Consider the following 23,450-nt stretch of genomic DNA (forward strand, 5'->3'; position numbering starts at 1 on the left):
TTAGATTCTTTACTGAAGCTTTAAATTCCAAGGAAATCTCTTTGGAATTTTATGTAGGCTAGACTCAATACTTTACTGACTGTGATTAACAGTCATCTTGAAAGAAGAAAATGATTCAGTTTAACAAGTAATGAAGTTTAGGCTAATAATTACATCAACTAAAACCTAGAACTGCATTATTTAATTCAACAGCATTTTCTAATTTTAAACCAAGGTTGAAATAATTAAATACATAATTCAAAGATTCACATATTTTACAAATAGCAGTATAATTAAGACAAATGACCATGAGAGAGTGATATAAATGGAAACATTGTTGTGTTCCTGACAAGGCAAATGACTGAAACACTGAAACTTTCCCCTTGTCAGGTGATAAAGTCTACCCATCCCAATCATAAAAAGAATCAGTTTGCACAAGGTATAAACTCTCATGTCATGTGCACTATAAGTGCACTGTAATGGTATATTGAATGTCAATCATTGAAATACTTTTTACAGCTTGCCTGTTAAATTAATTGCCCATGCTTGTGATAAAAATAGTGAGATCTTAAATGTGTCCTTTTTTTTTCTCATAAAGATATGCTATTTAAAAACTATATACCCCATCTAGGTTTTGTAATGTGTAATTGCTTTTCTTGGTAGTCAATTTGATAATAAAGACTATAAATGTTAATACATTTTATAAAGTGATTATGACTTAATCTAGCATGTGTTATTTAATCTGAAAGTGGTGACTTTACTGAACTTTACTAAACTATTATTAATGCCACGTTGTCAAATTAATGGCGTACCTTTACACTGTAAAGAAAATCCTGTTGTTTTTACAAAAACAATCTGGCAGCTGTGTTTGCCAGAATAATAATGTAAAAACTACAGTTAAAATGTAAACCACTTTACAGAACAACCAGTACATTTTACAGGTACTGTAAAAAATAAATAAAAAGGTTTGATATATTTACAGTAAAAAAATTCATAAACATTGTAACTGAAACTGTAAAAATCTGTTGTTTACTTTATAAGGTATTTTTTAATCCCCAAATGTCAAACTGTAAGACTATCATATCTGTCATATTTACCATTTATTAAAACGCTTGTCCATATATAGCATGTATATATTTCATATATAGCAAGTGCAAAGTGTGCAAGCTAACCTTAATATAAGTGTGTAGGAGAGCACCACCAGCCTTAGAGGAGACTAGAGGGGTTCCAGCTTGTGGTGAGATGCTCAAGCACATTGCAATTGATACTTTCTTTGACTAAGATGTAAAAAATATTTTAAAAAAGTAGAAAAGAAAAGAAAAAAACATTCCAGCCACGATACAGAATAAATGATTTGATAAGATATTATAAACTTGAAATCAAATGTGTTATAATACAGCATAAATTTAATTAAATTGGTCTGGTGTGTAAAATATACATATATTATTACATTTACATGCAGAGATATATCATATGACTAAATGTTGTCAGTGTAATTGTGTTTATTGACAGTGCAGTAGACGTTTCATCTGGTCTCAAAGAGAAGGAATACATTGTTGCATTAAATATGCGGATGGAAATAGCAGTCTGTTGTCAAATCTATGTTTATGGCGGCTGTTTATCAAATTTCAAATGTGTAGATGTTTTTGATTACTGAGGTTGATGTTTTTCTGTGACCAGATTTCATGTTTGACTCCTGACATTTTCTCACACACGTATAAAATCTAAATCCATGGTATTCAGAACTGTCTGGAGAAAAAAAAAAGAGATAACATGGATTTAAAATTCTCATTTTAAATGATTTTCTTCTGTGAATTTGTGTTTATTTAATCAGAGACCTCAGAAGTAATGTTTTCACATATTTCTTTTGACCATTTAGTGAAATTTGCAGCTTTTTTTTTAACAGCTTTAAAACGTGTTACTCTCAGTGAATGTGGGTATGAATTGTATATTTGACTACTACAGTGTTTCGTTTCCATTTTTAGTAAGCTGCCACCATGAGTACAGATGCGGAGATGGCCGTTTATGGCAAGGCTGCCATTTACCTATAAGCCTGAGAAGGAGAGAATTGAGGCTCAGAACAAGCCCTTCAATGCCAAGACTGCCTGCTTTGTGGTTGATGATAAAGAGCTGTATGTCAAAGGAACAATCAAGAGCAGATTTGGTGGCAAAGTCACCGTTGATGCATTTGACACTAAGGAGGTGAATTTTCCATATAAACTTGATGCTCAATTCATTACTCATTGCATATTTTCACTTGTAAATCTAATATAAGCTGGATGACATTTATAGGAGAGAGTTGCTAAGGAGGATGATGTCCATCCAATGAATCCACCCAAGTCTGAGGACATGGCCATGATGACCCATCTCAACGAACCCACTGTGCTGTATAACCTCAAAGAGCATTATGAAGCATGGATGATTTGCGTAGATTCAGAAGCAAAGTAAAACAGCATTCAAATTGACTTTGTGCCTCTGAAATCTGACCACTTCTCTGCTCATTTCAGACCTACTCTGGACTGTTATGATACTGTGAACCCCTACAAGTGGCTGCCAGTATATGATGCAGAAGTAGTGATGGCAAAAATCATATACCAAACATCTTCTGTTCATGCTTACTGGTAAGATCTTGATTTGTGAAATTTTGGTTTGCTCTTTTTGGACTTTTTATAAAACAATTACTTAATTATTGCCTTTGAATTTACAGAGAGTCTGTTTTTGCACAGGAGAACTCTGATGCAGGCTGAGATTGAGGAGTTGCGAGCTGCTCTGGAGCAGACGGGGAGAGGCTGCAAAGTGGTTGAACAAGAGATGGTGGACACCAGTAAGTGTGTTGGACTACTGCACTCAGGTAATCATTAAACAATTTCTCTTAACACAATTGCAATCAAGTACAGATGTAAGATTTTCACATACTATTTCCTCTAGTTCAGAACAAGCCTTCTGAGCACCAAGAAGAAGCTTGAGGCTGGCCATGTCCAAATTAAGGGTGAAGTGGATATTGTCCAGGAAGAAAAAAATGCACAGGATATGGCTAAGAAGGCAATCACTGATGTTAGTTCATAGTAGTGTTGTCAAAAATGCCAGTACTCCGGTACCAAGTCAGTACTGAAACAAAAAAATGTTTACGATACCAGAATTTCTGAAGGTACCGGAGTACCCATGCAGAATCGGGAACTTTTGAACACTCACAACAAGCAAAAGATGATGACAAGCAAAGCTGCTGTGGAGTCTCAACCTAATCTTGTCGAAATGAAAAGTGGAAAAAGCCAGGTTTGGAAATTCTTTTTATTTGAGGCTGATGAAAAGGGAAACATCACAGATCAGCAAAAACGTATTTGTAAACGGTGCTTTCACAATTTTCTGAGGAAAGGAGGAAACACAAACTTAATAAAGCACCTTAAAGACAAGACACCCGGATTAATTCAAGCAACCAAAGCAGGTGAGTTTAAAAGCATATTATCATTTGCATTAGGGCTGAAACGATTAGTCGACATTATCGACATCATCAAAAAAAAAAAAATGACGAGAAAAATGTTCATTGTCGAATAGTCGTTTGATCTCATTTAACGTAAAATGAAATCATATTAAACTAATGAAGCGCGAGAGCAGCACTGCAGTTCACGCCTGACGGAGTAGTATTAAGGGTTCCAAATATTAGGGAATTATAAAAAAAAAAAAAAAAAAAGAAAGTAAATCAGGGGCGATTCTAGGGTCAGAGCTTTAGGGGTGCTGAGCACCTAATGAGCCCCACTGCCACCACCCACCCTCTTTTCACACAAAAACAAAAAATAACTTTATCATTTTAACATTGGTTCAACTAACTCCAAAATCCAGGTTTTGTTTTCTTTTTTTTTGAGACCTTTTCAGAGCACCAGCTTAATTGTGAGAGTTCACACAGACAGCCCCCTGTAACAAACACAAAACCTTCTTCACTTCGCTGGTTTTCCTGACCATTGCCTCCTTTTTTATCATCAGATTGGTTAGATTAGATTCAACTTTATTGTCATTGAACACTTGAGGTACTTGGACAACAAAATGTCATTCATCTTCTGTAAATTATTTACAAAAAATGGTTCTTGAAAGGCTCTTTTTAGTGTGCCAAACTGAGTATGAAGGTATTGAGACAGCTTTAACTGTTTAGGACCAGTGTCCTTATCCCCTAAGTCTGAACAGCTCTCTTCTGTCTCTGCTGCTTTGGCTTGGTGGTCTCTATGTTGCACTCCCTCTGTCTCTTCATTTCTTTCACTAGTCAATTCCCTCTCATCCCTTATGTACTCTCCCTGTTGTTTTCCTCCTCCTTTATTATGAAAAAATGTGGTGTAAAATAATGTTACAAAAAGTAAATGTAATATAGGCTACTTAATGCCAATAAGTTAGTATAGGAGTATGAGTGTTTTGCTTGCCACTATTCACTATATGTCAATTTATTGTTGTTGTTTCCTCACCTGGTTCTTCCTGCATGCTCTCCCTTTCCCTTTCCCTTTCTCCTTCTCCATCTCCCTGACAATCTCCCTTCTCCATCTCCCTGACTTGGCACTGACAATCATACACAAATATATTGTTTGGCAGGAGAGTTGAGGTCAGTTTGTCATGTCACAAAAATTTTATGGAGACCATTTACAGATTCTAAAGATATGATCAAAAGGCACACAGAGGCGTGCCATTTTAAATGTCTTTATTATTATTATTATTGGGCTTAGAAACTTTTTTAAATCACAAATTCCTTTCACAAGAGAAGCTGTATTCTCCATTGTGGGTTTGAAATAAATAAAAAAATAAAAGCAGGGGACCATTGCCTAGATAAGTAATTTGATACAACAACAGATAGCTGTTTTGCATTATCTGTTAGCTTTAGAAGAACAAAAAAAACAAAAAACAAGAGGTCATTATGGACTGTCTCTAGTCTCTCACCTGAATCTGTCTTTTTTCTTTTAAAGAACTGTCGTATGTCCATTGCTCACTGGCAGGCCACACACACACACACACACACACACACACAGAGAGAGAGAGAGAGAGAGAGAGAGAGAGAGAGAGAGAGAGAGAGAGAGAGAGAGAGAGAGAGAGAGAGAGAGAGAGAGAGAGAGAGAGTAATGCTAGGAGTTCAGGAGTTAAGCCTGGTTCAGGTTAAATCCTCTGTGTGTGAGGAATGAATAAATACAGCAAAATAAAAACATTCAACTTTCTTTTATTGTCTAGTTTGATAGTCAGCCACAACTGAAAAATAACAGATATAAATCTACACTGCTAAAAATAAAAAAAAATTAAATATATGTTGTCTGAACAGTAATAACCCTCCTAAAAAAAGAGACGCTTTTTGATTTTTTTTATATAAATTCATTTTTGAAAGTGTATATAACTCAAGCCCTGTAAACCCTAGCAGCAAGCAGACAGTTTTGGCTGTTTCCACTAGATGTCAGCAAATACCTGAAAAAGGAATTTTGTCTGTATCATGTTTTATTTAATATTTATTTCAATTTATTTGAAGGGAGGAATATTACCTTTTTTGGTGTACTTTCCGCCTACCCAAATCTAAAGTCTCCCCATACCCATATACAGTGCTATAAATGCAAAATCCCAGTGTAATTTTACAGAAAACCCTTTGTCATTACATAAAACACTGTTGAAAGTGGTAAATATGCGCTCAGGTGTCTGGTGAGACGCGTCTGTGTGTTTTGGGCACGTAACCTACCCAGTGATCACTTCACAGTCTGGATGCAATATCACAGCCCCTGATTGGTCTATTTGATCTTGAGAGACATTGCCGGAAAGCGGAGGGTCTAAGCTTTACGGCAATATATGCTTTATCCGGATCGGATGTTTACATATTTTCCTGGATTGTTGAATATCATATAACATTACTTTGTGGTGTTTCTGCACTCGTGTGACATATCGAGGGATTACTTGGGCACACAACCACAGAAAACACTGAAAAACGGCTCATTTTGCAGAGAATAACCTAAGGTAAAAGATTATGTAGCATTTGTGGCTAACTGTGCTGTCTAGTGCGAGTAGCACGGCAAATATTCAATAATTTCACTTGTATGATTGTATACTTCATGATTCATTCGAAGTGTATTAGATATGTGATTATACCTCAATAAAAAGACTTATTGGAACTTCTTACTGGCAATGAGAGCTTTCATTTGATACATGGTTTGTACATGTGCGTCATATTTGAGCGATATGAGACATATGTATTCAAAAACGCACATAATTATGACACGACTTTTGATGGGTGGAACTATGTAATTTATTGTAAATAAGTTACTTAGTGTAAAACAAATGCCAAAGTGATGCATATCTCAAGAAAGTAGACATTCTAAGCTTTCAAATGGTACCAGATATGAGCTCATAACTCCTCCGCATACATTTAAAATTGGAAGTACATTATTACTGACGTAATTTTAAATCCCGGAACCGGGATCGTGGATTTTTAAGATGTATAAATGCTGTTAAACATTTATTGATAATTGTTTGTTCATGATACCTAATGCATTAACTAATGTTAACAAATAGAATCTTATTGTTACCAAGAATTGGCGTTACCAAGGTGTTATTCTTAGTGTTACCAAGAATTTTAAAACATCATGAGATAAAAAACATACAGCACAATTTATGTATTGTTTAATTATCAAAATATAACCAATGTAAGACAAAGCTAATCTCAGAAGTCAGAATATACACTTCTGTCTTTGGTCATGTTATTCATTTGGTAATGATGTCAGATTATGATACAATGAATATCCTGTTGTAAAGACAATATTTATAAATTGTTCTAATGTTAGTCTTCAAAACCAAAAGGTTTTGATCTTGCCATATTTTTTTATGAAAGTTGTTTAGAAAAAACTTGCAATTCTTTGAATATATATATATATATATATATATATATATATATATATACACACTCACCTAAAGGATTATTAGGAACACCTGTTCAATTTCTCATAAATGCAATTATCTAATCAACCAATCACATGGCAGTTGCTTCAATGCATTTAGGGGTGTGGTCCTGGTCAAGACAATCTCCTGAACTCCAAACTGAATGTCAGAATGGGAAAGAAAGGTGATTTAAGCAATTTTGAGCGTGGCATGGTTGTTGGTGCCAGACGGGCCGGTCTGAGTATTTCACAATCTGCTCAGTTACTGGGATTTTCACGCACAACCATTTCTAGGGTTTACAAAGAATGGTGTGAAAAGGGAAAAACATCCAGTATGCGGCAGTCATGTGGGCTGAAAATGCCTTGTTGATGCTAGAGGTCAGAGGAGAATGGGCCGACTGATTCAAGCTGATAGAAGAGCAACTTTGCCTGAAATAACCACTCGTTACAACCGAGGTATGCAGCAAAGCATTTGTGAAGCCACAACACGCACAACCTTGAGGCGGATGGACTACAACAGCAGAAGACCCCACCGGGTACCACTCATCTCTACTACAAATAGGAAAAAGAGGCTACAATTTGCAAGAGCTCACCAAAATTGGACAGTTGAAGACTGGAAAAATGTTGCCTGGTCTGATGAGTCTCGATTTCTGTTGAGACATTCAGATGGTAGAGTCAGAATTTGGCGTAAACAGAATGAGAACATGGATCCATCATGCCTTGTTACCACTGTGCAGGCTGGTGGTGGTGGTGTAATGGTGTGGGGGATGTTTTCTTGGCACACTTTAGGCCCCTTAGTGCCAATTGGGCATCGTTTAAATGCCACGGCCTACCTGAGTATTGTTTCTGACCATGTCCATCCCTTTATGGCCACCATGTACCCATCCTCTGATGGCTACTTCCAGCAGGATAATGCACCATGTCAGAAAGCTCGAATCATTTCAAATTGGTTTCTTGAACATGACAATGAGTTCACTGTAATAAAATGGCCCCCACAGTCACCAGATCTCAACCCAATAGAGCATCTTTGGGATGTGGTGGAACGGGAGCTTCATGCCCTGGATGTGCATCCCACAAATCTCCATCAACTGCAAGATGCTATCCTATCAATATGGGCCAACATTTCTAAAGAATGCTTTCAGCACCTTGTTGAATCAATGCCACGTAGAATTAAGGCAGTTCTGAAGGCGAAAGGGGGTCAAACACAGTATTGGTATGGTGTTCCTAATAATCCTTTAGGTGAGTGTATATATATGATGTTTACACAAATGATAACTATGAGTTACTTTGCAGGTAAATAATAATGTGAATTGGGATGACAATCTCTTCAGGAAGACTGAGATTAGAGCCAGGTAATGGGGCCTCTATTGAAAGAGTACCATCTGGAGACAGCATGGAGCTGATCTGTTTTAAGTCGAAGTCGACTGGAAGCCTAATGAATTACACAAGAAAAATGAAACCAACCATGGGTAATGATGGAGCAATGCCCTACATTCAACAGAGCTCTAAATATAAAATGCAGTTGCACAGTATACATTACATTGAAATCAGTATATTTCCTTCTACTGTAGGTTCAGTTTGGAGAGATAACATGTTATTTGACACATTTTCTTGTCATATTTAAAAAGAGAAGTTAAGAGAATGTAAGAACGATGACACAAATTAAGTTAAGGTAAAAAAATAAAGCCTTGTATTTTCTTGTAAAGCTTCTGGAGACTGATCCATGATTTTCCTGCCTTTTTTCTTTACAAATGCCTATTTAATAAAACAGAGCTATCAAAGAGCATGTCATTAAGATCTTTAGAAAATCGGTGTTGTCAATGCAAAGGCTGTTGTTTGTTAACATAAATATGCAGTGCATCAGCATTTTACATCTTCTGGTAAAATAAAGTCAAACCTACATTTACCCATTATCTCCAAATATCCCTCCTTGGTTTTGATGCTAATCTCAAGAGAAATTGGATTAACATTTAGACAGACTTTCCAGTTTTGCTGCCCTTTTTTTTTTTGTTCACACACTGCATCGTAAACCTGTCCTTTGGATCTAATAAATTAAGTACATGGAATCTCAATACACAGAGCTACAGAGGCACATACATAGATCCTGGCCAGGTGGATGTATCCAATTGTTTCCTGGCTGAATCTATCCAGCTATCTTCATCAGGTTCAAGGAAACAGGGAGGCTGGTGTTTTGATCAAAAAGTTTTATTTTCTGTTCTGCCCTGGAGAGGGTCCCAGCAACCATTCCGGTGAAACAAACGACAAGGCATATTCAAAATAAATGTTAAAAGTAAGACTTTTAAGTATCTAATCAGCAAAAGTAAATCTGATTTGCCAACACCTACAGAAAAATGCTACTCCCTAGCTTTTATATTGTGCTGGTCTGTTTAGACTCCATTCCAGTTTTCCAGTCTGAAACATCAAAAAAGTCATTCACCCCAGTGTTACAGTCTGACACAGTGATGCCATCCTGTCTGTATTAATAGATCTAAAGGGATAAATGGCAAATTACAATAAGGACACTAGCAACAGTGTCATTTCTTTGGTGGTGTCAATACTCTGGTTACATAATGGTTCTCTCTTTTACCATGGTAACTAACTTGGTTGCAAAATGTGTTTACAGCCTTTATATCACCTCTAGAGAATTCCTCAGTTCTGTAAACTATAGAGCAGATAAAAGCTATACAAAAGGTTAATCAGATTCTACTAAAAAACATAATGCTCAAATTATCATCGTAATACATCAGTCAGCATATAGTTACTATAAATGTAATAAAACTAGAACAATTTCACATGAAATTATGGTATTGGATTATTTCGGTCAAGATTTTTGCCCCCCCCCAAAAAACCTCATGTCATTTTATGCCATTTTCAGCATCTAAGAAAAGCTCTGAAACTTCTCTAAAGAGCCTTAACACTATTAAAGTTTGTGAGAAAACAAATTTGCATACTGTCAAAAGTCCATTCAGACAAATTAAGAGCATATTGTCATCCAGATCTGACCTTTATTTATTTATTTGTTTCCAGAGTATATTAAGAAAAACAATGTCACAAAATAAGCCACAACATAATTCACTCTTTAAATGACAAATCATATGGATGAAGCATTATACTATCATAAATGTCAAGAATACTCATATACAGACAAAGAGTGTACATTGTTGCACATTGTTTTGTTCTACCTCCTTCTCAATTACATTCTTAAACAGAACCCTACTTCAATTCTCAACTTGATGAATGGCTTTGCTTTGAAATGGGTATGAAGAGAAGGGCTAATCTGTGATCAGTAATAAAAGGCACAGAAAGAGAGGTTACAGCAGATAAGACAGTGGAGCACAAAATATTAGAAAAAGGTTTTAAATGTGCACATTGTTTTTCCATGAAGTGAAATGCAAATAGCAACTCTAAAGTGCTTGTGTGGTCCTCTGGCTCAGCAGCACTGGCGCAATGGGAGTGTACTGAAAAAAGTTTGAACAGGTTATTGGACCAAAATCAAAATGCACTGAAAATGTAAGAACATTAACATAAATAATATTATATTTAAATATAAAAAAAGAAAAATAAAGTCCTAATATTTGTGATAATGTTTAGCAAAACAGCTACAGCTACAGTATAACTGTCACTTATGTCCCAAATTAGAGCTATGAGAAAGTGTGCGTGCTTGTGTGTCCATGGTTTCTCACCAGAAGTGCTAGAGAAGAGAAGTTACAAAGGCAAATGTATTCAGGCAAATGGATTTCCCCCAAAAGGGTCTCCAAAAGCATCTGCAGAGTTAGCAGACTGAGTGGCTGGAGTGCTCTGTGACAGAAAACAAGCAAAGGAACCCACATATAAAATTAAAAAAAAAAATTCCAAAACACCACATCTAAACCAACAATCATAAAATAATTCAAAAGAACTAATGCACATACTGTATTCAGGGGTGGTGCGCCAAAGGGGTAATTTCCAAAAGCTTCATCAAAAATGTTCGAGCCTGCTGCAAGAGTTGGGTTTGAAGATATAGCGGATGCATTAAGTGTAAAGGCAGAATCCAAAAGCCCTGTTGTTGGGATTAGGGTCAGACCCAGAGGGGAGGACTGCTGAGGAGCAAGTTTAGATGGCCCTGGAAAAAGATGAATGATGCAAATTATCAAACTGCAAAGTTTCTACGCTGTATGCCTTAAACTACAAGTAACAGATTGTAAAATTAAATGTATACCATTTAAGCTAACTGATATTTGGTTAATGCCAAAGTCATCATGGTCAGCCACCCCTTGAGCCAAGCCAACCTTGCTGGAAAAGTACTGGTCAAAGGAGCCATTGGTGCTTGGGTCATTTCCTTGATCAGCTTTCTGGGGCTTGACCATCTGGAAGTCTTTGAACATGTCTTTTCCAGTTTTCGTTTCCTTCTCCCCAAGGGGGTCCAATGTGGTGAAGGCACTTTTGACTGTTGGGGGTTCTTCTTTCACCGGGGGATGTGGTGGAGGACGAGGGGGAACCATAGCACCCTGCTGCCCACCCATCATTGCACTAGGAGTCATCCTTTGATTGAATTGGTTTGGTTGGAATGTGCTGGCCATAGGACCAGAGGTGGGCCAGGCCCCAACAGGTGCTGGGGTTCCTGGTTGACCCCAGGCTTGTGTGGCAGCTGGTGGACCATAAGGTGAAGCTCCTTGCGGCACCCATGCCGGTGCAGTCAGACCTCCAAAGGCAGGCAGTTGAGGAAAAGGTTTTGGCAGTGCCCCTGGAACTGATACTTGAGGAACACCACCCTGAGGATAAAACATTGTGTGTGTCTGACCCCATGGAGAAGGGGCTGTTCCAGGAGTTTGAATTACAGAAGCAGGGCCCAGAGACAATGAACCTATAGAACACCAAAATAACATTTAATACAACTACATGAAACAGATCTAGATAAAATAAAAAAGTTAAATGTTCGCAATGCCATCCAAACAATATTCCTTTCTTTAAGAAGCCAAGCAGAAAACAGCATGTTAAAAGCAGAGATTTATCTTTTGAAGCTCAAAAAAAAAAAAACAGCATAAACATCGATTAGGCTCCAGTGGTAAATGGATGTCTTTCAAGGCGATATGATCACTTCTGGTGCGAAAAAATTATAAATAAAAGTACCTTTTAACTACACCCTCTCGTGAGGAGTCTTCGCATTGCCAGGATACTGACGCACTTTCACATTCTCCACTCGGAGACATCCAGGATAAGTACACAAATGCACAATTGAAAGTAAAGAAACAGATAATAACTGATCTAAACCAAAACCAATCAAGCTACTGTACAGTGTTCCTCAATTGTAAACCGCGCTGCTCTTCCGGCTGGGAAGCACATGCTTCAGTTCTAGTGCGTTTCAAATGCCAAAGCGATTAAATCACATGCGTGTACCGCTGCCAATCTGATGCATGATTTAGAGTTTAAAAAGGTACTTAATAATCTTTTTCACACCTAAAGCAATCACATAGCTTTAGAAGATAATCATTTGACAGTTGGTCTAATATGGATGACATTTATGCTGACGGTCTGATTTTTGGAGCCTCAAAAAGGAGAGATCTCCATTCACTTGCATTTTAAGGACCCACTGAGCTGAGATATTGTTCTATTTTTCTTAATTTTTTCTTGTGAAGAAAGTCATACACACCTGGGATATCATGAGGGTGAGAAAATGAGAATTATCTCTTTAATTAAATACAAAAAAAGTTGTTAAAAACCAACTTGAGCTTACTCTATCAGTAACTGAGAACAACATGATTTATGGTTAAAGCTATTAATATTTGCCAGAATATACTGTAGCTTAACACTAGAACTAGGTGATGGCATGTCAAAAATAAATGAAACTAAAATGAGATCAGTTTTACCAAGAGCATTCATGGAGGCTGGTGTAGTGTTGAATAGTTCAACTGGAATGGAGGAGTTTTGGTTTGAGGGCACAGACTCATTCTGGGTTGGAGCAAAGAGGTCAGCTCCAAACAGGTCATTTCCAGGTGACTGTGGAGGCAATGTTATTATAAAACACTGAGTGATCGGCACATTACTACACTGCCACTTGAGCAACATCTAATTCAAATGCAAGAAATTATTCCAAGTAGTAATAATAAATGACAAAAAAAAAAAAAAAAAACAATTTTACAGTCATATCCAATTGCCGGTCAATACATTCAAAACTTCTTGGTGGCAGGTTGACATGGTGGAACTAATACTTACCCTTCACAGGAGGCACAGGGAAACAGACAGTGTCTTAGGGCAATTTTAATATAGTTGTTATGTCTAAGTGCCCATGAACTGACAATGAAAATGAAATGGTTTAGTCAAGCATGTGGAAGTTATCTACCACCATACAAACAGGAAAGAATTGTGTTTAATTTAATGTTTATTATGAACATTTTAGTTTAGATATATAGAGGATAGAAAAAGGATCAAGGCCAGTTGGCATCATTTGGTGGTGTTATTAATCAGAAAAAGCACAATACCAATTTTGAAGACACTCAAAGCAAAAGGACATCAATGCCATGTCCCTTAAAGGGAGTACACCCAAAATGAAAATGGTCATATTTTACAGACCCTTATGTTGTTCCAAAATTATATGACTTTCTTCCTTGGAACACAAAAAGGAGAATAGGCAGGTTGACAGCCTTAGACACCATTCACTGTCTTTGTATTGAAAACAAAAGATGCAATGGAAGTGAATGTTGACTGATACTAACATTGTGGAACACTGCAGATGTTATGCACTGAGGAATACAAATTTTGGAACAACATGAGGGAGTGTAAATTACAGATTTTTACATTTGGGTGAACTTTCCCTTTAACACAAGTTAAATACAAGTAATAATGTGATTTGTGTGTGCTGAAAACCTAAACACCTTCCCCCAAACCAAACTGTACTTATCTTGACAAACATAAGAGACTGACTACAAGGACTTTTCTTAACCATCGTTTTTAAACCATCCATTAGAGTACTTGTCTTCTAATACCAATAACTTCACAAGAGGATTCTGGTCATAAGTTAATCATTGTTAAAATTCTTGAAACTGATAAATCCAAAAGGATGGCTGTGCCAGCTTTGAATCACTGTAACACTGATCATTTTGTATATCCTGCACAGCACAGTCCTTGTAGTCTCTCTCAGCCTTGAACTGTGTAGTAACACTGAGAACTCTGTAAGGAGTTTCTCATTACAAATGTTCACCTTCTCTCTCCTTCGCATGCATCCAGACTTCAAGCTTTGAGGTGGGGGGCAAAGGACCATCAACCCTCCATTTTGGGCACTGGGTGGCAGTGTTTTGCCATTATTGATGGGTGAGGTTTGATACAATATCACTGATTGGTTTGACCCATTACACAAGAGAGGAGTTTGGAGAACAGGTGGACCTGATTTGTATAACCCATTTAAGATGGGTGGGTTCCTCACAGAGTTAAAGGGATTCTGACTAAAGTGGGTATTGCTTTCAGAACTCAGATTGCTTAAAGGAAGCTTGTTTACTTGTGAATGCGACCACGGTGTATAAGATTGTCCATTTAATTGCTGACTGTTTGGGGAGGAGTTCTCTCTCTGGCTTTGCTGTGAGTTTGGCCCATACGAGAGGATATTACAAAGACCTGACTCTTCATTGGAAGAAAACATGGAATCAGATTGATCACTGAAGGGATAAAATGGATCATCACTAAAGGGATCTGGACTAAGAGTAGGGAAAAGAGATGTGGAAGAAAAGGGTCTGTCAGCTTGTGTATTGCTGAGGGTAGGTGGGTACGAGATGAATGGATTTCCTTTAGGGGTGACTTGATTGTCATCAATCACAACAGCAAAGTCAAGCAGCAGAACACTGTCAGGCTGATTTTAGGGGGACATACAAAAGATTTGGAGATATGAAGAAAAAAAAAATAACAGGTTAGTGGTAGAATCTTAAAAGAATCTGAAAGATAAAACACTTGATAATTTCTCTGATAAAAGAATTTAAAAATAAAGTCCAAAGTTCTGCATCTACAGTATCAGATAAATGTTTCCAAAAAAGGGTCTCAAACACTAGTAATAGGTTGTCCCCCCCATTTCTTTGGCTTGGGTGCCATCTTCTGGCCAACAGGACTTTAATTTAATAAACAGTGTGAAGTTAATGTCAAAAGCAGATATTAAAATCATATACAAATGCTTGAGACCCTAATTGATAAATGAGGGCCAAGGGATAGCTTTGGCCAATAAATATATACCTGTAGATTACATTAATTAAACAAGCTCAAGGCATACTGTCCATTTCAAAAGTCTGTGGATAGTCATAAGAAAATTGATACATTGAATAGTGAGCATTACCGTAGGAGAGTGAATGTCAGGTGGGGTGGACATATCTCCAAACAGGTCCATCTGATCCACAGTCTAAGAGAAACAGACAAATATGACACCTATGTTTTGAGGATTGCAGTTTCCAGTGTGTGATCAGATTTTATAAACCAATTTGATATATTGTACAAACTTTCACAGCATTTTCTTTGCCATCCAGGGTGAGTAAAGTATCATCGCCATTCTAATGATAGAAAATTATGTAATATAAATATTAAGGCAATACTAGTGCAATTTATTTTTTTAAATACAGGCCAATGCTTATACACACCTTGATCACAGAGCCTTGATCACCCTGCAAAGGAAGCAATCAATCGTTTCACTCATTTATAAAGAATGAAAAAACAAATCTTAGGATCATCAGTAGCAGGTGACTTCCTCCTATAGTGATATCAACTTTAGAGATGACAATAAATATTTGCCTTCCATTAATTCAAATTAAATGCCTAAATAAACACATTTTAAAGATTGACATATCTAAGTGATTCAAATTAGATCTGTGTAAAAATGTGATTACGCCATCTGCATCACCTAAGTGGGGTGGAGTGATTATTTGGATGTTTTGAAGCTAAAAAGGTTTTTAAAAAAATGTAAGGCAATGTTCTTGTTATTGTTGCTTGTTACTGCATGTTCCTCATTTCGAAGTCGCTACTAAATTACTAAATGTAATTGTAAACACCAGTTCAGAAAATTTGACTTGTCAAAAAGCATTGAAACCATCTCCAGCACCTTCAGTACAGCCTCCTCCTCTTTCTTCTTAATGTTGAAGATCAGCTGAAATAAGTCCTTCAAATCAATGACCAGAGGCTCAGCCTATAGCAAAGGGGTTGGAGCAGAAGTGTAACTAAGAACTCTGCTTACACCTTGGATATAAATAAAATACTAAAAACTAAATTCATACATAAATAAAATAATGGATTAAATTAGAAATACACAATCGTTGCATGCAGCGACTTTAATTAGCAAGCTTTGTCATTTGTGTCACACAAACAAACTATTACCTGCTGAGTAGTCTTAATTGCAAAGAACTGGTGCTGTCCCTCTGCTCCGCACACATATCCAAATGCCCGGTTATCAGTGACATCTCGAGCAATAAATGAGATCATATTCACAGCATGTTCATGTTCTATAACCTGAGTGACAGAGAAAGATATATTAAAAGATCACATTTATTAGTATATAACCGATTTACTTATCTTTTTTTCATGTTGAATGCATGAGATGGAGAACATGGTAGAAATATATTTGGTCAACACAAAGTTAGACACAAAAATGTTAGTTATGCATTTCAAAAATCAGCTGCTTAATCAGTTAACACCACCAAAGCTGAAAGAATGAATGCATCCTTTAAAATACGAACCCCCGTTTTCTCATCCACAATTTTGATTCCTGTTAGAGAAATGTTCACCCAGATTTTTTGCTTGTGCTTGCCTTGAGAACGAGCAGCAATTGCCATGCCCTGTAAACATAAGTAAACCTTCCATAAATAGTGTAAAGTAGTCTTCCAACCTCAGCAGCTATCAGTTCAAAAGGAAGCCATTTTAGACCTGCTAAACATCAGCAAGACTAAAAAACAGGCTTCTCAAGGTCAATCAAATAAAAACACAGACTAAATATCTACAGGATTAACTGAGACAATCAAAATTCACAGAAGTTAGCCATTTGGGATTTTCACCTTTAGTTTCATCATGGAATCCTGAGACATTTTATCCCCTTTGGCTTCTGGGACATCATCCACACCAATAAGCTTGGCTTTATACCTAACTCCATCACCCTGAAACCTGGCCAGCAGAAACTCATCGGTCTTCTCGGATACTGTGGAGGGAAAGGGTCACATACATATACATACATATATATATATATATATATATATATATACATATATACATATATATATATATATTTTTTTTTTTTTTTTTATCTATCGACAACCTGATATACAGAAAATAAAAGATTAGGGGCTGACACAATTACTCAAATTTAAATAAATAAACCTTGATTACAATGCAACATTTTCAACAAAGTGACAATAAGGTGGAGGTGAGTCAGTCCACTGCTGTCAGACTCAATGTGTGCTAAACAGGCCAAACTGATGAAGTTGAAAATACTGTCTGTCAGCTGTAGTTTCACTTGGTCACAATATATTTGCATTTCATTGTAATTATTTAAATGAGAACAAATCAAAACTTAAGCTAAAACGGACATATTTTAGCCAAACACAACTGCACTGCAAAGTTATTAAATCTTCGCTTACAGATTGCTCAATTAATCCTCAAAATTACTTTGATAAACAAAATAATCAATAGTGACAGCCCACCTTTTTTTCTCTCCCTCCAGAATGAAGCCTTTGTCGTAAGTGCAGTTGGTGCTGTGGCAGTTGTAGTGGGGAATGTTTGTTCAGTGGTGGGTTCTGCTGGGGCAGCAGGTACAACTGTGACCGGCTCAGCATCAGATGGCTGTGACATTATGGGTGCTTTGTTACAGGAGAATGAGCGCAAAAGAGGGGAAAAACTAAGCCAAACAGGAACAGACGAGGGGACACAAACAGGTAGGATATTCAGCAACCACACATTCTCGGCACCGTGCCTGGACAGGAAGAGACAAGAGATTGGCTATTCAGAAAATGTAAATGAAAGGAGTCTAATATAAATTACATTTTGGGCATGATTTTCAGTCACAAGTATTTATTACACATGCAGCTCTTTTTAATGGTTTATTCTGATTGGTCAATTGTTGCGTGAAGGGGTCACATATTTTTGTATAATGATTGCTAAACTGTATATTTGACTGTTGCCCATGGTAACATTGACCCACCAATGAGAGTTAGAATTTGCATCATCATGAGTCTCAAAATAATTACTGACTAGTCAAAATGACCACAAAGGTGTTTGTGCTAAATACCTTAACGAACTATTAACTTGGAATTGAAAATTATACATAAATATTGTAAAATTGCTGCAGTGTCCATCTTGATTCTAAGCTGATGGTTTTCAAACTTGTAATTGACTATTTTGCCTAGAAAAAGATTAATGTAATCTACAAGAAAGATAATTAAATACCATTTCATGTCCACATATTTATTTGGCAAAACACCCTTTAATAAGGTTCCTCCTGATCACATTGTCAGGATTTAGGCTATTCTGCAATGACGACAAGAATTAAACAGATTTATCAATTGCCTCTAGTTATTAAAAAGTACAATGAACTCAATGAGTTGTTCAGAAGGTCTACTACACAAATCAAGGAAAGTAAAACTTTGCAGATTATTTCAACTAGGGACATGGACTCGTTTCCTCTGCTTCCTCTGTCTTTGTCACTGACAGCGTCAGCAGAAAAACAATTCCTGCTTTGTAGGCAAGGCGAGAGAGAGAGAGAGAGAGAGAGGGGTCTTTCACTTCAATTTTTACACATTCCCCACATTTTAAAATTTCCACACAGCATTCAAAATGTATCAAATAAAACAAATACTAAACATCCTCATTTTATATTTAAAAAGTGTGGATGTAGGAAACAAAACTCTGCAGTGTGTGGTTGTGTGAAATATAAAATGCATTAAGCAATCTTTATCATAGACTAATCTAATGTCAGAGACCAAAGAAAAGGCTGCCCAGCTAAAGCATAAAATTAAGCTCAAGTGGTGTTACACAGAATACTGCTCATTCAGGATCAGCCAACAAATGGATAAACTTTTCCAGTCAGATAAATTCTAACAGTGTCTTATTCGATGAAAGACAAATAAGATACGATTATTATTTAGTTAGTTAAATAGTCTGAAAGACATACCTTATGAGCAGCCTATAGATGTTGTTTAGCTGTGCATTTCTCAGTAAGAAGTGAAGAGACCAAGAGAGAGAGAGAACAAAGGTGGGCAGATCAAAGGTTGGGCAAATAAAATCTGTTAATTTTATTCCAGCAGCTCATCAGCCCTAAAACACAGCTCCAACCCCATGATTCTTAATATCCTCCTACAAGCATTCATCTTTTGCCAGATAAGCTTTTTCCTGGTTTCATTTGGAAGTACTAAGATTATCTGTTGCTAATTTTACATGAACTAATAGAACACATTTACAAGTTCACAATCATTACAGGGCCGGTGCCCCCCAAAAAAAAAACAACACACAAAGTGTCCAAAATGGAGCTAAAAATAATACCGATGCAAGAAATTTGCCAAAACTTTGCAGCATTAAAATTTGATAATTTACCCATTGTTCTATTAGGTCATATGACAGTCATAGGATGAGTAGCATGCTCATGAGGGTCATGGGCACTCAAGGCACATGGAGTGAAGGCTAGCCCGTCTGGTCTGATACCAGAGAAGAGCTACTGTAGCACAAATTGCTGAAACAAAGTTGGCCATGATATAAAGGTGTCAGAACACAGTGTATCGCAGCTTGCTGTGTATGGTGCTGTGTAGCCGCAGACTGGTCAGAGAGCCCATGCTGACCCGTCCACCAGCAAAAGCATCAGAACTGGTCCATGGAGCAATGGAAGGTGGACATTTTGGCAGCATGAGGGGGACCTATATGATATTAAGCATTTTGTGACCATTTTTCCTAACAGTGCAATTAAACTTTGCAAGAGGTTGCACTGGTGCAACTACAAGGTTGACCAAGTCTCTTTTTTTTTTGTGAACAAATTTTTATTTGGTTTCGTACAACAAACAGAAGACAAGATAACAAGGCATATACATGTACAAGGAATACATTATACACACCCTCATTTCCGCACTCACTCAACCCAAAAACTACATACACACTTCAACCCACACACATACACAGACAATACAAACAAAAGTAACAGTTCTACATTTATCTAATCCCCCCCCCACCCTCCCTACTGAGTGATCTCTCCCCCCCTCCCCCGGGCAAGAGTTGACCAAGTCTCTGATTGTGTGCTGTGGTTTTTATAGTACGAGGAACATCAAATGGCAAACGTTCCAAACCCGAAAGGAAACTGCTCTACCTGGATCAGTTAGTGCGGCTCTAGGCTCAATGGACAGATCAGCACAGAGACGTGCATTTGCGCGCATATACCTGTATATTATACATACATATACACACACACACACGTCGCAGTTGCCTCCACTTCTGAGACAGTCAATGAAACTGCAGAGACTCCAAACACCTGGAAGCTCATGCTACTCTCTGCGAGACACGCAAAACTTTCCATGCGTCCCATTGAGTGCGAGAACCCCTAATCGTGACCACGAGGAGGTTACCCCATGTGACTCTACCCTCCCAAGCAACCATAGCAAAATTGTGTTGCTTAGGAGACCTGGCTGGAGTCACGAACTCACAACTCCAGGGATGGTAGTCACTGACTATACTCGCTGAGCTACCCAGGCCCCACCAAAAAAATCATAATATATTAAAGCTGGGGTGACACTAGCTGGTTCAAAAACAACTTTATTTTTCACAGTGTTCACAGACCTACGGAATGTTGTGTTTGAGGTTCTCTCTTCAACGGGAACGCTGTCATAGACAAACACACACAGGGTGCGCATCAATCAGTTACCTAGTTCAGTAGTCAGGGCATTGATCAGAGAGTCAGCCATTTTTAGGGCTGTCTCATTTGCAAAATCGTTCCAGTGCTCCCTAAAAAAAATAAATCCCACAATGCACAGAAAAACCTTGTTAAATTACCAGAAACATCATCATGTCTTCTGAAGTCTCTTAAGAAGACAAGCACAAGTGTAAAAGTATAAAGTCAAAAGCCTTTTCTCCTCTAAAGAGATGTTTGTAATGACTTTTATAATTATATGAAAGTGAATCTTTTAAATATTTGAGTTGTTAAGTTTTAAAATCCAGTCCAATATATTTTTTTATGACATTAATCTGTTATAATAACACTGTACATTTGAATATCTTCAACAGAAATGAACAATAGTGTCCATTTATTCAGCGATGGCTGTGCTTCTATGTGCAAGCTCATTAACGTGTTGCAGGTGATTGAGTCATAAGTGTCCCAATGTTCAGTGGATCAGAACCCTTACCAGTGCCCGAATTAGTGCTCACAATATACCGATTCTGAACACAGGGAGCCGATTAAGACACAGGGAGATTGATGAAACAAAGTACTGCGTGAGTGTGTCAATTAATAATAGACTAAATTTTGATGCGAGTCATAAAGTAACTTTGCCCTGTTTATGGGTGTGTGATCATGTACTTATCCCCTTGATGTTTGCCATAGGAATTGTAGGTCCATACACAGCTAGTGAGAAAATTAGATGCGTTCAATAAACAGACTGTTCCATCTGATTGTTGCAACATCTGCTTATTTTGTAATTTATAATAATTTTTAGTGTGTGAATATCGCTGTAGTGCTACAGGCAATACTGGTGTCCATCGTCCCTCTCAGGTGCTGGTGAGACCATCTATAGAACTTGGCGGCACCAGTGCTACTGCTCACAACTGTTAGTCTGGAGCCCTGCATGAGGTTATGTTTAAAAAAAAATGATGCTCAACAGCTGACAAAGTGAAAAAAAGGCAAAAGACTAGTAGATGCATTACTAGTAGAAATATAAACAGAGCTTATCAGTGGAGTTTGGATTATAGTGACTTGTTATCAAGAGCGGAAAACAGTGGCAGGATTGCTGAAAGATAATTCTCATTATTGCTCAGAGCCCAGGGTCATACATCGTGAAAAGGACCATAAAACCAGGATGACAAGAGCAACCTGCATGATTAAGCACACAAGGTTCATAAGAAGTTTACAAAATCATAAAGTCTCAAGTTAACTGAAGTCATTCTTCAAAATTATTGATCCAGGAGTATGGAAGACCACAAATGGCTAAAATGACAGCAAAATGTATTGTTGAATTCTATGTAGTGTTTTATTTACCTGAATGTTCTGATAGTTCAACACTTTTGAGGTCAATATGTCTAAAGTTTGGATCTTCTGTTAAACTAAACTGCTTTAACTCTGTTAACTACTACCCAATGTAATGGCTTGTTTATATTCTAGAAGTATGAGGACTTGTCTCATGGCCCTGGCTGTTCAGTAACTTAAATGGAGCCCAAAGTCACAACTGTTAAGTCTCATTAAAACAAGAGGACTCAGCAACTGTTGAGGGTGTTCATAAACAGAGGCAATAATCCTACATCAGCAGTCATACAAGCATAGAGGACCAGTAAAGCGACATTATCAATGCACAAAATGTAATCTTCCTAACAGAAGCTTAATACAAGGTTGAATACATTTCTAATACTGTATGAACACTAGTATGATTAAATAAACCAGGAACAATAAAGAATAATAATAAAAAATGATAAAATAATATAAACACACCAATGTTCATGGCAAGGCATCATATTTATAATGTTTGCTTGTTCTGACATTGTGCATTAAATCTTATATTTCTCACCACTTCCTCATACATTTAACACGTCCCTTTAAAAACAAACAAACAAACAAAAAAAAAGCATAAGCAGTCCAATAAAGGAGCACACCATAACGGAGTATTCAGTAACAAATACTTTATCGGATTCCATGTTCCCTTTAATGGCACGTTTAAAATAAATTTTTAACGTTTTACTTGGGCCAATAACTCTTGTAAAGTGCCTAAAATTGGCCCTTACAAACTAACATTTGCACGCGACAACAAAACATGCGTGCTCTTTAAGCAGGACACGCGGTCCAAATCAAATTAATTTCAACACCTGCTCGCAGTCATTTCATTTTTACAAGCCATTTAAATGCGGTTTCATAACGTTTAATTTATTTTTCTCCATTCATCACATTCTTTTTTCCATCACAGGTATTGTATAAAGTTATTGCGATCTTACAGGCAACATGTTTTTTTTTTTTATAAACAACAGTCCAGAGACGCAGAGCTAACACGGACTCCTTCACTTACCGCAATTATGCATTCTTGATCTCCATACCTGGAACACTGTTAGCAAACTGAGAATTGAGTAGATGAGCACTATGGACAGTTTGAATGAGTGTTGAGCCCAAATCACCAGTTTGCTCCAGACAGGCGGTTCACAGCCTCCTCAAGTTGCTCCTGCCGCCGAATGCCAGCAAATTGACTGAGACTCCAGCGCCTCCCACAGGTACCGCGTTTAGCCCACCTTAACTCGTCCTTTATAACCTCTACTTGTTACCTTACAACTAACTAACTGTAAGAATACCTGTTCTGATGTAATTCAAGATCGACATTGTGTTAATAAGGACAATTCATTTTAGTAACTGACACCAAAGGCATATGTTTAATTGTTGATAGAACTGCATAAATGTATTATTGACAACATTTGTCAATTAAGAATATA

General features: G+C 37.2%; 2 protein-coding genes across 3 annotated transcripts; both read right to left on the reverse strand.

The window, feature by feature from the left end:
- Positions 1-8,135: 8,135 nt before the first annotated feature.
- Positions 8,136-9,329, reverse strand: LOC127641052 (heat shock protein beta-1-like). Its single transcript, XM_052123814.1, has 5 exons — positions 9,309-9,329; positions 8,946-9,043; positions 8,762-8,904; positions 8,549-8,615; positions 8,136-8,292 (listed from the first exon to the last, which is right to left on the reverse strand). Exons 1-5 carry the CDS (start codon positions 9,327-9,329, stop codon positions 8,136-8,138), a joined length of 486 nt encoding a protein of 161 aa, XP_051979774.1.
- Positions 9,330-9,728: 399 nt separating this feature from the next.
- LOC127634360 (disabled homolog 2-like) lies at positions 9,729-23,203 on the reverse strand. Of its 2 annotated transcripts, none has more exons than XM_052113900.1 (14): positions 23,036-23,203; positions 17,498-17,766; positions 16,856-16,995; positions 16,541-16,639; positions 16,182-16,313; positions 15,910-15,993; positions 15,452-15,475; positions 15,314-15,364; positions 15,154-15,216; positions 12,707-12,836; positions 11,059-11,703; positions 10,772-10,962; positions 10,544-10,658; positions 9,729-10,318 (listed from the first exon to the last, which is right to left on the reverse strand). In XM_052113900.1, the coding sequence occupies exons 2-13, from the start codon at positions 17,643-17,645 to the stop codon at positions 10,584-10,586; spliced, it is 1,782 nt and encodes a 593-aa protein (XP_051969860.1). In that variant the 5' UTR covers positions 17,646-17,766; positions 23,036-23,203; the 3' UTR covers positions 9,729-10,318; positions 10,544-10,583. The 2 variants fall into 2 exon arrangements, with proteins under 2 accessions (XP_051969860.1, XP_051969852.1); XM_052113892.1 differs by lacking the exon at positions 23,036-23,203 and adding an exon at positions 18,964-19,103.
- Between the last annotated feature and the right edge of the window lie 247 nt (positions 23,204-23,450).

The sequence above is a fragment of the Xyrauchen texanus genome, chromosome 4, assembly GCF_025860055.1.
Source record: "Xyrauchen texanus isolate HMW12.3.18 chromosome 4, RBS_HiC_50CHRs, whole genome shotgun sequence".
NCBI classification, from domain to species: Eukaryota; Metazoa; Chordata; class Actinopteri; order Cypriniformes; family Catostomidae; genus Xyrauchen; species Xyrauchen texanus.

What these genes read in the sequence shown, in the direction of transcription:
- LOC127641052 (XM_052123814.1), bottom strand. Translation starts at nt 9,329, where the DNA reads ATGGCATCACTGTGTCAGACT. An exon ending in TGGCATCACTGTGTCAGACT is followed by an intron (nt 9,044 to 9,308) that starts GTAACACTGGGG and finishes TCAAAACACCAG; the next exon opens with CCTCCCTGTTTCCTTGAACC. An exon ending in GGATCTATGTATGTGCCTCT is followed by an intron (nt 8,905 to 8,945) that starts GTAGCTCTGTGT and finishes TTAATTTATTAG; the next exon opens with ATCCAAAGGACAGGTTTACG.
- LOC127634360 (XM_052113900.1), bottom strand. Translation starts at nt 17,645, where the DNA reads ATGTCACAGCCATCTGATGCTGAGCCGGTCACAGTTGTACCTGCTGCC. An exon ending in CAATTAAGACTACTCAGCAG is followed by an intron (nt 15,994 to 16,181) that starts GTAATAGTTTGT and finishes CCTTTGCTATAG; the next exon opens with GCTGAGCCTCTGGTCATTGA. An exon ending in AATATCAGTTAGCTTAAATG is followed by an intron (nt 10,963 to 11,058) that starts GTATACATTTAA and finishes ATCTTTTTCCAG; the next exon opens with GGCCATCTAAACTTGCTCCT.